This window comes from Periplaneta americana, chromosome 8 (assembly GCF_040183065.1).
Source record: "Periplaneta americana isolate PAMFEO1 chromosome 8, P.americana_PAMFEO1_priV1, whole genome shotgun sequence".
Taxonomy (NCBI): Eukaryota; Metazoa; Arthropoda; class Insecta; order Blattodea; family Blattidae; genus Periplaneta; species Periplaneta americana.
Window position 1 is genome coordinate 83,797,516 of NC_091124.1, and position 14,022 is coordinate 83,811,537.

At 33.1% G+C, this 14,022-nt stretch overlaps 1 protein-coding gene across 7 annotated transcripts in view; it reads left to right on the plus strand.

Annotated features, from left to right (window-relative positions):
* The window catches only part of LOC138704832 (retinol dehydrogenase 7-like), a 68,987-nt gene extending 62,135 nt beyond the window's left edge, over positions 1 to 6,852 (plus strand). For all 7 annotated transcript variants that reach the window (XM_069833131.1, XM_069833138.1, XM_069833132.1 and 4 more), the window contains 2 exons: positions 715 to 816; positions 5,071 to 6,852. In XM_069833131.1, the coding sequence (XP_069689232.1) occupies positions 715 to 816; positions 5,071 to 5,211 (243 nt within the window). In that variant the 3' untranslated portion in view covers positions 5,212 to 6,852. The remainder of the gene's footprint in view (positions 1 to 714; positions 817 to 5,070) is intronic.
* Positions 6,853 to 14,022: the final 7,170 nt, after the last annotated feature.

Consider the following 14,022-nt stretch of genomic DNA (forward strand, 5'->3'; position numbering starts at 1 on the left):
TTAGGTATTAATTTACATAACGCTTCTTCAGAATTTCTCTCTTGATATCAGAACAAAATATATTTTTTGATAAAGCTATTTTGAGTTTTTGCATGGTTCATAATACACAAGCCCTCACTACAGCTACTCAACAATCATGACGTTGTAAATATACCTACTATAATTATACTATGTAGTATTTGTTGGCCGTGACTCCTAGCTTACAAAAAGCTCAATAGCCTGTAACTTATTTAATGAATATTAATTCACATAGCATTTCCATGTAGTTGTGAGAAAAAATATTATATGTAACTAGTACGAAAGTGTCTTTCGCGTACTCGTTTCGAAATGTCTCACTCGTACACAAAAGTATCATTTTGTGTTCTAGTTACGTAAATAACTGTTTAGAGAGCATGTATTAAAAATATATTTGATTGGAACATTTGCAAAAGTACATAGACATTCACGCTTTGAACAGGAGTTCTTCTCTTGTTATAATACCATAGTTCCTCCCGACACTGCCAACCTGTGGAGTTAACGCTTTTTAGATGTTAATAAATCAAATACATGTAACAAAAACAAAACAATGAAAATACATACTTGTAGCAGAAAATAAAAATAATCATTAATAACGTTGTACAACCAATCAGAATATTAAATTTACTTGAAATTAAATTAAAATAAAGACGAATATTTAATTTGATATTTAACATAACTAGGTTCATTTTGTTACAGCGGACTATCAAAGAGATTATGACTAGTGGTGCAAAGCCAATGTCAGCAGTTCATGAAGTAGTAGACGCCTTAACACATGCCACTGTTGGGAAAGATCCAAAGGTAAGAAAGTTACTTCTTGGTGTTACGAAGAGAAATTATTCAACTTAAAGAATTCATTTTTGTTACTGAAGATTAATTCAAGAAACGAAGTAGAGAGGAACTTTAACAATTTAAAAATGAACGATTAATTTCTGTTTGTGTTACGAGTGCAAGGTATACAGCTAATAGCCATTTTCTATTGTCTTTCGAAACAACAGCAACCACACACATGTGCAGTATTTCGAAATCGTTTGACTGGTATATATTGAATATGAATATCATCTATCCAAAAATGTACGAGAAATCTCTGTACGCGAATGGTGTGTCCTCTACTCCGGAATGGATTGTAAATCGGTACAAAAGCTGGGGATAAAACATGATGAAAAAAAAAAAATGTTATGTTTTATTTAACGACGTTCGCAACTGCAGAGGTTATATCAGCGTCGCCGGATGTGCCGGAATTTTGTCCCGCAGGAGTTCTTTTACATGCCAGTAAATCTACTGACATGAGCCTGTCGCATTTAAGCACATTTAAATGCCATCGACCTGGCCCGGGATTGAACCCGCAACCTTGGGCATAGAAGGCCAGCGCTATACTAACTCGCCAACCAGGTCGACAACATGATGAAGGAATAATTTAATGATGTGAAACAATAATGTTGATCCTATTTGTAATATGAAGAGGTTTTATTAGAATTAATAATAATAATAATAATAATAATAATAATAATAATAATAATAATAATAATAATAATAATAATAACTAAACACTAATGGTATTTACGATGTGAAACTCTATGTTCGAGGTACAAATGAGAATCATCACACGAAAGGTTTACTCTGACGTCACTTACAGTACCATGGAAACAGAAGTGTAAGACGAACGTCTTGCCTCATGGTTTTTCACGCGGTCTGTTTCGCTCCATTCCCTATTTAATGTATCTCAGAGTTTGTTCCTTCAACGGGATTGTGAAAAATGGAGTGAGAAGAGTAGTCAACAGTTTTGGAGGTGACATATGTAGATTCATCCTCTAAGAATCATTCTCTTTAGAATCATGCATACTTCTACTCCGAATTATCTGTTATCGCGCTTTCAATTTCTTACAGCTCTTCGAAACCGACATCAAGCACTTCTTTCTATCCCTCATCACAGAACGTCTTTATACTCATCTTCCTATACTGTAGAAATACCTCGCCTCTGGAATCGTTACCTAATGACGTCAGGGACTGCCGGACTTTATCACAATTCAAAATTAAATTGGAAAATTTTGTCTTAGTTAATGTTTTTTAGGTATTGCTAGAAGTATTGATTTGTGTTTTTTTCTTTTTCTTTTTTAATCTAGATTAAAATTGCAAGTTTCTTGTTTATGTTAGTTAATTAGTTAGGATAGAATTAATTATGATACTTAATCACTCATTTAAAGTTTGTGTGACTGCAACCTGTGTATATTTTTGTGTGGCTTTAGTTTGTTTATAGTGTTTTCTCTCTCTCTCTCTCGTTATTTCTTGTGTAGCTTTACTTTGTATATACTGTAGTGTATTTTTTTCTGTTTATTTCTATTATTGTATTTGTATTCCTGGTTTTGTGGAAGAGAAGGCCTGATGACCTTAACTACACCAGAATAAATAAATAAATAAATAAATAAATAAATAAATAAACAAGTAAATAAATAAATAAATAAACAAGACTCAAATTACCTTCCACTCACTCACTCACTCACTCACTCACTCACTCACTCACTCACTCACTCACTCACTCACTCACTCACTCACTCACTCACTCACTCACTCACTCACTCACTCAAAGTGTATATATGTTTGTATGTATGCATGTATGTATGCATGTACGTATGTTCTCTATGGAAATCTACACGCATTGACCGATATGTGGCAAAGTTTACACATTTAATCTTTGTAACCAGGAGAAAAACAGAGGCTACATTAAAATTGTGCAAATGGGCGTTAAATTAATTAAAAGGATAAAAAATATAAATAAATACAATCAAACATTCAAGTAAAATATTAAAATGCACTCTTCTAAAGTCAATTGTTCTTCATTATTGTCTGTGGTATTCTACATCAATTTTCACGAGGCCATGGAAATTATAACACGAAATTAAATAACAATGTTGATACATCATGAAGGCCAAAATCTAGACAATTCATGCAATAAGTATCTTTACGCAGTCCAGGGCCGTATTATGAATTTCTGGATGCAGTGTAGATAGTGAGCAGGCTGTGTTTTATCCAACTGAATTCATGAATTCTTTGAAACCATAAGGATTCCTACCACATAATGTAATACTCAATATTGAATCACCAATAGTATTATTTCGAAATACTGACCCACCAAAATTATGCAATAGAAGAAGAATTGGTGTGAAAAAACTCATGCAAATAGAAGTGACAATATGAACTGGCAAAACGAAAGAGAAGGTGTTTTTATTCCACGTATTGCTATGATACCCACTAATGTGCCTTTCGATTTTAAGCAACTGAAATATTAGTATGACTAGCATTTTGTAATGGCTATATTAAAATGAAGCTCAAGTACAGTGGCTCAAAATTGCAGACATTAACTTAAAAACTTTGTCTTTTTCACATTCTCAACTATATTTTATACAAAGGAGTGGGAAAAAAAGAAGATTTTGCACATATAAAATAACAATTCAATGGTACTTTTGTCATGTTGCTTATGTAGTATGTGAATGTACGTAAGTCGACTGAAAATAGCACTGTATCAATTCTAAAATATACGTCTCTCAAAGTATTGTTGTTCATGTCCGAAAGTGTATTATTGCGAAGATCTATCTGTATAGTCACGTTACCAATGTAGTATGTCATGCGTTGTGGAAAGAACAATATTTTAGTTTCTAAAATACCGATATCTCAGAATATTAGTCTTTATGTTAAAAATGACTTACTGTGAGTTTATATTGTCTCTGAATTCTGTATATAAAATAAGAATATAATTAATATGTTCTGAATTTGTGAGATATAATTTCTCAAGTTATATTAAAAAAACTGGGTATGATATAAGCGGACGTACAGCGGTCAAGAAATAAAAAAATTTCCAATATAAATTAAATTATATACGTATATATTGAGTCTTTGATACGACCGATAGAGAGATAAATTTTGACTCACGTTGACACCCCAAGGGGTTCAACCTGAAAACAAGGGAATTTCCTGTTTATCGTCAGCTGTCTCTGAAATTCAAGTGAAAGCACACATAGACATGAAATTACGTGAAATGCAAAGCTTCAGATCAATGTACAGACCTTATAATTATTTTATCTTTGCCTCTGTGCAACGCCACATTTGCGGAGGGAGGAAAGGAGACTGCAAAAAACTGTAATGCTTTTTAATATGCAGACTTCGACGACTCAGATAAGCCACTTGAAATTTAACGGTCGCTGACAGGCAGATATAAAGTGTAAGATCTGTAAAACATTGAGACAAAGCTAAGTGGGCGTGTAGGGATCAAGGCCAGTGTTTCTGTTTTGCTGAACTTCAAGACAATGCTAATTCATTTAATGTTTGTGTGACTGTAGCCTATATATATTTTTTTTTCTTTGGTTTTACTTTATTTATAGTTTGATTTTTCTATTACTTTATTTGTATTTCTGTTCATATGAAGAAGAAGGGCTGATGGCCTTAACTACGCCAGAATGATAAATAAATAAATAAATAAATAAATAAATAAATAAATAAATAAATAAATAAATAAATAAATAAATAAATAAATAAATAAATAAATAAATAAATAAATAAATAAATAAATAAATAAATAAATAAAATAAATAAATACACACATACAAATTTAAAAAAACATTTGAACGTAAGGCACGTAATGAAATGTTTTCTTTCGTTGCCTGATCTGCAGTTTTAAATTGAGTTAATTCTTTCAGACATTTGGCTAGGAAGTTCATTAATTCATGTAAGTGACACTATGTAAACATTCTTCTTTATGGACGAGGAAAGCTTAGTAAAGACAATTCGTTTTGGTTGTCTATAGATGGGTTTCTGATATTTCCGAAAAGTTTAACAATCAGTTTAATTAAAAAAAAAGAAGCAAAAAGGACAACCCGGGCAACGCCGGGAGCGTTCAGGTAGTACACGAATATAAAATAAAATACACTACAGTGTCAAAGAAAGTTTACATAGTGCAGAATTTAATTACTTTAATTCCAGTAGAGAAGTTTCAAACAATCCTTTGGATTTCCTTAAATCTGCCGTCATTTTTTAATATATTAAAAATTATTTTCTTTGCAGATGTGCTACGTTCCCAGTTTTGCTGGTTTCCTCTTGAAGGTTGGACTTTCCATTCTACCTACAGAGTTATTTAATATTTTAATGTACAACAGGTTTCATAAAATTGATAATTCAAAGCCACAATCTAAGAAGATGAAATGATACAGAGCTTAACCTAAAAAAATAAGATGCATCCGTGTTTTAGTATAGAAATAGAGATTAATTCTAGAGAATCTTATCTAGGTATTTGACCAATAGGATAATTTTATTTCTACAGCTAAATAAATAAGTAAATATTTTTTTTTAATAAACGTATTACTGTGTCTTCTATGTTGAAGAATTCCCTGTTATTCATTTTAGTCAACACAGTGAAAACAAATATCAATGGAATATTCTGATATTATATAATTGAATTATTTTATCTTCGCAGCTTTCTAACTAAAAATGTTATAAATTCTTGGGTACACAACACTTGCAGCAAACAACACTTATTATCGAAATCCTTGACCAGCGCATTCTATAAAAATGATTATCAATTTAAATTCATAAAAGTGCATATTTTCAGAGAATTCTTTACTTCACTTTACATGCAGCAAGTAAGAAAACCCTTGGTTCACATGAAGCTGTAACACCTATACAGTAGACCAGTTTTCTCAACCTTTCTAATGCTGAAGCTCCCTTTTCCTCACTTTAGTTTAGTGAGACCTCCGACCTAAGATGTAGAGTAGAACAGTGATTCTCTACCGCGGGACCACGACCCTCTGGGGGTAAAAGTGCAGTTAAGGGATTAAATGGGTGAAGTTTCTATGATTTTGTTTATCCTGGAAACTTTTTTTCTATACAGAAACCTATTGGTATTAGTATGAATGTCCCCAATCTTCATTAATAGCTTTTGAGTAATTATACCTATATTTTTTTACTTTTTGAAAATGTAAGTTACAGACCTGAAAAAAAATTGTATAGCATCTTTGACACTCATATACAAGGTAATTTATACAGGAGAGCCATAATTTAAATTTTGAATATATAACTGACCTGAAAGTCTGTTTTGAAAAATAATTTCGTTAGTGTCCGGATAATAACTTTTTAAAATATATACTTTATCCCGGCAAGGCTCTCTAGTTTTGTTAACCATACTTTGCAGAACATGCATGAAAAGTTTCAACTTCTTAGCATGAAATGTGTTGTGAGTCTACATATAGTAAGGGAGACTCGGCTAATTCCGCAATATTAAGAAGTAAATCTATCATATTTTTATCAAAATGTGTATTGAATAATATTATCAAGGTATGTAGACATGGACGAAACTTTTCATTACCAAATGAGATAAAGAGATCTATTGAAATGCAAATACATTTAGTTGTACATACATTACAGTTGAAAAAGAACTCGGGTAATTCCACAACAATGCGGATAAATCCGCAATAGGACTTGGCTAATTCCGCAGTAGTAAATAAATGTAAATACATTATGAAAGTAACATAAAAGGAACAATTTATATGTAACAATGCTCACTTTCTTCACAGCTGCATAGCAAAAGACGAAAAACAGCCAACTTCCGATGTTTCGCTGTATTGCCGACAGAGGTGTCGATCAATAGCCTTGATTTTTTTTCTGTAGTACTGCATAGGACATGCCTCTTGTTGACAGTCTCTCAAAACTTACGTTCACGCTATTGTAAAGCCGCAGTAAAATCATAAATGCACTACTGCGGAATTACCCGTACTGCGGAATTAGCCGAGTTTCCCCTACAGTATTTGAATATGAATAAACACAGCAAAAATAAAAGTATTTAAAAAATGACTTTAAAATATTGATTTTCCGTCACCAGAAAGTCTAAATCATTTTGAAATTAATTTTCAGGACAACTATGTTCATAAAATTGGCCGACATATAAATGGAAGCTCAATGAATATTTTTCTACAAAAAATCGAAAATTAATTTTTATCGAAAAATTCACAAATTACACCCATCTCCTCCCTTAATTGGGGATGAATTTTTGTCGAAAAATGACCAAATTACACCCATCTCCGCCCTTAGTGGAGGGCCGCGAAATAAATAATTATTACTGTAATTTTTAATTTAATATAATATTCTTTAATCATGTGCATGATAAACAATTTAAAATACATCACAAGTTACTCCAGACCTACAGATACCTGAACCAATCCGTGCGCTTGGCGTACGTCACAGTTACGTCACACCTCCGTACCCGCACTAGCAGGATTACCTGAACTGAAAACGTTGGTCGTGAGGTTATCTGTTACATGTTCGTCCGTCCCGGTGGAAGGCAGTGATTGTTTTCAGGACACTGCCTGCTCGTAGTCTCCTTAACTCACTCCACGCCCTCGCCGAGGCAATGTAACGGTAGTGCAACGCCGTCAAGCGCAGAGACTGGTCCTGGTATCTATATATTCATTAGCAATATCCTAATGGCCCAATCCTAATCCATTTAGATCATTATAATGTTTTCAAAATGAACAAAATTTCACACTAATAGGCCTATGTTATACATTTTACATCTAAGATCAGAGCCGCGGTTCCCGGTTGAGACTCACTACAGTGGAAGAGGTTAGACCATGGTGGAAACATAGTAGAGGTGTGGGACAAGCTGTGCGTGTTTTCGTTCAGTCTGCGCATGACGTCACCTTTACTGCAGGCCGCACTCGAAGACACAGTCAACATAACAGATTGTTGATGGTTAGATCTGCGTCCATAGATTTAAATGAATAAATAAAAATCATTGTTTGTGTATTCAGTAAATATTGACAGTATAGGCTATAATAGGGTCTACCTTGAAGTGATAACATTATAAAATAGTGAACAATAAATGAAATTCAGGAGTATAGAAATAATGTAATATGGCAGTGCAACGTTAATAATTGTCTTCTGTAATATACATGTACTTTTATAATAATTATAATACATTATGCTACAAATATGCACAAAATTAGGCCCATATATCACACACCTTATATTACACATGAATTTAAGTACAATAGGAACTACCTTGAAATGATAACGTAATAAAATTATGATCTATTACATATTAAACTCAAGTTTCAAGAAACAATGTGATATGGCAGTGTGTCATTAATAATATTGCCTTCTGTAATATACACGTGGTTTTATAATAATTACAATACAATGTGTAATAAATATGTACATACTTAGATCTATACAGTTATTTATAACATACATTATTTTGTACATGAATTCAAATACTTTTGAACCTTCATTAACATATGTATATGAATTTCTTGGAATAATTTGTCATTATAATAAACAAATATTTTTATATATATTCAGGCTATTGGAGACATAATATAGTCTACTACATTATTTACCTTATTATTCCACACACGACATAATATAATTTCACCATTATAAATCCCACTCTGTTAAGTAAATACTTATTCTTATGCAATCTTTTTAATTTTCTTTATAACATTTCTCTTTGAAATTCCAGACATTTTTATTATTTTATTAATTTCTTTAATTCTAATAAATGTTCTTGTTCTAACCAATGTTGTAATTACTACTGGCGGAAGAGGAGAACTGATTTCTGCTTCGTTTTTCATGGCAGAATTAACCAAATTTACAGTCTTTTTTATTATAAATTTCTCATGAGAAACAGAATCTCCGTGCACATCTGAGAATATACTGTCAACAAGCATGGCAACCAATTGCAGATCCTTAGAAGGGAGAATTAAGTTTCCACGGGACACTGTAGTAATCCAGTCTTTTTGATTAGCAGAAGTTGACAATTTTGTGGGAATTCCAAGATTCGGGTATTGCTCCATATGTTTTGATGCAGCATATCCTGCAATATATTTTAATCCTTCCTGGGATATCCGCTGTCTTGCAGAAATTTCATATATTTTTTCTGGGAGGCCTATATTTTCTTCGGGATCTCGATCGTTAGTAAATTTAACCGGGTTCAGAATGCCTTTAAGAAATTCTGCCGTTGCACATAGTTCTTTCTGCAGATTATCATTGACTTCTGATTGGCTTGTACTAGGACCCACTATTAATGCCTCTTCTTCCGAAAGCAAATCGGAGGTGTTTTTGTTCTCACAAAACTGAGATAATGGATTTCGACCTAGTATGTACCATTTCAGTCTATGTTTAAAATCTAAAGCAGAGGGATGATCGTTTGTTCTACCCATGCTTCTAATTTCCGAAAAAAAGTTTTCTACCAGATCTTGGTTAAGTTTTCTTGTGATGATGTATTCAATTTTGTATTTATACCTCATTGCCTCATACAACAATGTTAATGACATTATTTATTAGAATCCCCTCCTGATAAGGTAATTTCCTGTTTGCTTCTCCTACTTTAACTGTGGTCATGAAGTCATTCATTTCTCAGAGTATAATATTCTGATCTTGAAGGTTTATTCCGTAACTATGAGCCCACGGTGGGTACCGAATTTAGAAACGGTATTAAATAAATCAAACCAATCATTAGTTAATTTTATTGCCTTTGAAGTTCTTTCCATTCATTTGATCTCAACAGCTCGTTTTCAGCATACCATTTCAAAGCCTTTGCAACTCTGTTGGAAAATAATTGTGCTGCCAAACTAACTTTTTGTCTTTGGGTACCACGGACACTTAAGTGTAACGGAGTTGACTTGTAAGCTAATTTTGTATCAGAGGACGAGGATGCACGTAAAAGTTCATGAATTGGTTCTGATGAAATGTTCAATCCGTTCAAGTTGAAACCATGATCTAGAAAGTGATTCCTGTGTAATTTCAATAAATGTGGAGCGTCTGAAAAAACAAATATTTCTCGAGTTGAATCACTTGGATTAGGAAAACTGCAATTTAGTTTGGTAGAAATTTTCAAATCACGCCACAATTTTCTGTTACTTCCACCTAAATCGCTAACTGTGGCCACAACTTGAAAACCACTGCCTTCCAACTGGCAAATTATGTCTGTTAGGATTTCTTTTGTCATTGTCTGATCATATTTATAGTATACGGGCTGCTTCCACCTTGCAAACAAACCACGTGAAAAAACAACCTGCATTGCCTTATGAGGTCCAATTATTTGTTCTTCCCTACTGTCAAAAGAAACCTCCTCATTTAAATACATTTCATCGAATGCTAATACTGTTACACGATCTAACTCTGACATATTTGTAGCTCTCGCCTTCATTAATTTTAAGACATCATGAAGTACACCTTCCTCAAGCGATAATTGTTTTACTGCCCATTTTCTCAGAGTTGACAAATCAGGTAACGGGTAATTTAATTTTGTTTTTAAGTATCGGCATGTTTTTGGACTTAGGTTTCGAAGTGTTATTGCAGTACCGTAATCTTCTACAGACCATTTCACCCTACGTTTTTTATTCAAAAAAGCATCAATTTGCCCAATAGTGAAAAATGGTTTCAAAATTTCAGCCACTTTAGATTTAACTTCTGTTTGTCTAAGGTTTTTCAATGAAATTAAATCCTCATGTAATTTTCTTTTGTCTTCTTCATGTTTCCTGTTGGCAGCTGTCAATTCCTTAATTCTCGTTTCTAGAGAGTAATTCTTCTCTTCTATTTCTTGAATTCTTTGTGTTAGTATTTGGCATTCCTCTGTGACAGTAGACTCAGTGGCTCCGCGATTTTCCATTGTTACATTAGTGCTGGATGCTCCTGTTGCGCTGAAGTGAAAGAAAGTTAATAGGTATACAGTAGCCTACATGCAATCAGGGGCGTATTTAGGCCTCGGCAGACTAAGCAGCTGCCTAGGACGGCAGATTTTGAGGGAGCGACTTTTAAGCTATTACTGTTAATTTTTTATGTGTTTTTTTTTAAATTTTATTCATAACTCTTTTAAAGAGTACATGAACTTAAACGCACAATGAAAAGGATATGAATAATATTGGCAACAATCAGTTCAAATTATGTATTGTAATTAATGTCTAGTTAGGTTTATTAAAGAAAATGTACTCAACGCAATGAGCTGCGATCGCTGTCTGCAGTAAAGATGACGTCACATGCCTCGGCCGCTATCGTAACAGCATGCGCAGTCCCACACCTTTACTATGTTTCCGCCATGGGTTAGACCATAGATGTCAATTGTAACTCGTACAAGGTAACCCCTGACGTAAGCAACCCGCAGCGCATATTCTGTAAGGTCGTTTTTCCTATTTTATATGGAAAGTTGTTGACCTCAGCAGAGCATGCTTAACGTGCAATATCTCCTGGTTCTATAGACGTTTGGACACTTATGTGCTAGACCTTTATCTACTTGTGACAAGTTTTTAAAGCTTGTAATCAAAAAATTTATTTCAAATGATTACATGTTTTTAATCATTTATGAAGAAAATTACTTTAAGTAATAGAGCAGGGTAGTAGAGTTATACAAGAGTAATTTTATATCAATGTAAAGAGAAACTTGTGTATAATAAGCAGAAACCAATATCTGATTTCTGAATTTGTTATTATGAAATAAAATTAGCCTATGCTATGAAAGTCTTTCGAAGTAAAAGAAATGTACATGGACTATTTTATTAATATTACTTCGCAAACTTTCTTCAATTAGGTGCTGGTTAATCATATTATTTCATAATATTACATTGCTTCCAGGATATAACACCGTTATTTATAGTAGTTGCCATGAAACAGGTCACATTACACACTCTGGAATCCAGTGGTATAATAGCGAAGCGTTGTACATACATAATATTGACCCAATATCACTGTGGAACATTTAATTAATTTAACTTAAAAAAATAGTTTGTTAGTTACTTTTGTGAATTACCAATTTCAGTGGCGTATACTTCCTCCTCATAAGGGTTTATTTATGGTGGAAGGGACACTTCCATTACTTTGTTCTCGTTATATGAGATAACAAAGGAAATTGTTGTTAATATAATTTGTGTCAGAGAAATTACAAGAAAACCTAAAACTAGGAATAAAGAATTTTACATAATATGGTGTTTATTGATTTTGAAAAATCACGTGGCAGTATTACGTATGGTAAGCTTTGGGAATCTAAGAAATGTAAGTAAAAGTACCTAATGGATGAATCATCATAATAAAAAGTATGTATGTAATGCGGAAGCTCAAATGAATTGGGAATAAAAGTATCGAAAAAAATAATAATTTCGAAAAGTTTAAAATAGAATGTGAATTACATTATTCAACAAATTTTAACTTTGAAATTGTGCCGAAAGGAAACATTGTTACTATCCACATATTTGTCATGCTGAATCCAAAAATGGAACCCATTTTTCAGCAGCACCCTCAGATTTTCAGTTATTACCCTTATTACACTTTTGAAAAGTTCGATACTAACTAAGCAGTTCCATATTTTTAATATCTAATTCAGAATGCATAAACATAGTCTTTCACTATTATAGTGGTGTTAGTACTAAAAATAAAGTATCCTTCATGTTATAATGATGTAAATAGCTATTTACATTTACATAGTGGATGGAGGCGTAGCTTTAAAACACTTTTTTGTGTGTGTTTTAGTATTCTCTCTTTCTATGAACGAGCAGTAATCACTCATCATAGATGGATCCCACTCCCTTTATAACGCTGTTCCATCTGTAAAATGTCTTGGTGAAAGCGTTCTCCTTGTTCGTCACTCATTGCACCCACGTTTTTAGGAAAAAATCTAAATGAGAATGCAGGAAGTGAATTTTCATAGACATCCTGTATCCAAAATTCTTATAATTTTGAAAGAGACTCTGAACTAGTTGTCATTATTTTCTTCCTTCTTGTTGCCGAGGAACTCTTTCACAACACTTTTAAATGACTCCCATGCTACACGTTCGTTTGGAGTTAATTTTTCTAAAAAAGAAAATCGATCACGCATCATTTTTTTAACGTCAGGTTCAATGAATATTCCTTCTTTTAATTTAGCAGCACTCAAGCCAGGGAATATTCTTGGTAGATATTTGAAACCTTTGCCTGTTGTGTCCATACCTTTCATAAAGTACTTCATGAGCTCTAATTTAATGTGTAAAGGATGGAGATATATTTTTTGGGGTCTAATAAAGGTTTAAATTTTACATTATGTTTCCCAGGAGTGAAATCTTCTCTTCTTGGCCATTCCTTGATTATATAGTGATGTTGACTATCTTGGCTGTCCCAAAGGCACAGAAAAAAGCATATTTAGTGAATCCACTCTGCATTCCATGTAGAAGACTTTAAGATGCCGCAAATATATCAACAATGGTTTTCATATTTTAATGCTTCAAGAATACGACGCATGTTTTCGTATGTTTCTTTCATTGCTGCACTGTATGTTACAGATATATAGGACAGTTTATTACGATTGTGTATCAAAACGGCTTTCAGACTAATTTTAGAAGCATCTATAAATAAGAGCCACTCTTCAGCATTATGTGTAATACCTAGTTTTAATCAGTCCATTTACATCGCTGCATGTACAAACTCCAGAATCTGTAACTATGAAAATGGTAATAGATCCTTATTTATGTTTCTAAATACTGAAACATTAGTATCTTTATCCAGCACCTTCCATTCCTGAAGATAAGATTCTAGAAGCTCAGTCAGCTGTTTAGTTAAGTACAAATCACGTACTAGATCGTTGACTTCCACCTATGTTTTAAATGTGGCTTTTCTTCTCTCTCTTCATCTGGAATGAAGACGTCATCCCTTGATATAAAGGGCTGCACATCATCAGATGACGTTATGTCAGATTCCGATTCTTCTTGTCATATAGAAGGTGGAATGGGAACAGGTAAATTTTCTTCATGAGGTATTGGTCTTATAGCTGATGGGAGATTAGGAAACTGAATGAGTCTCTTAATTTTTTAAGAAAATCCAGTAACATTGGTTAAGCAGAAATAACAGTCATCTTCGTGGTTCTTTTGTTCACGCCATACCATTGGTTCGGAAAGTTTTTACAACTACGCCTTTGTTTCTTCATTTCATTTCACACAGAACAGTTCACACTACTAACAAAACCTCTACACCCGAACTAAACAAAATACAGACTGACTGTCT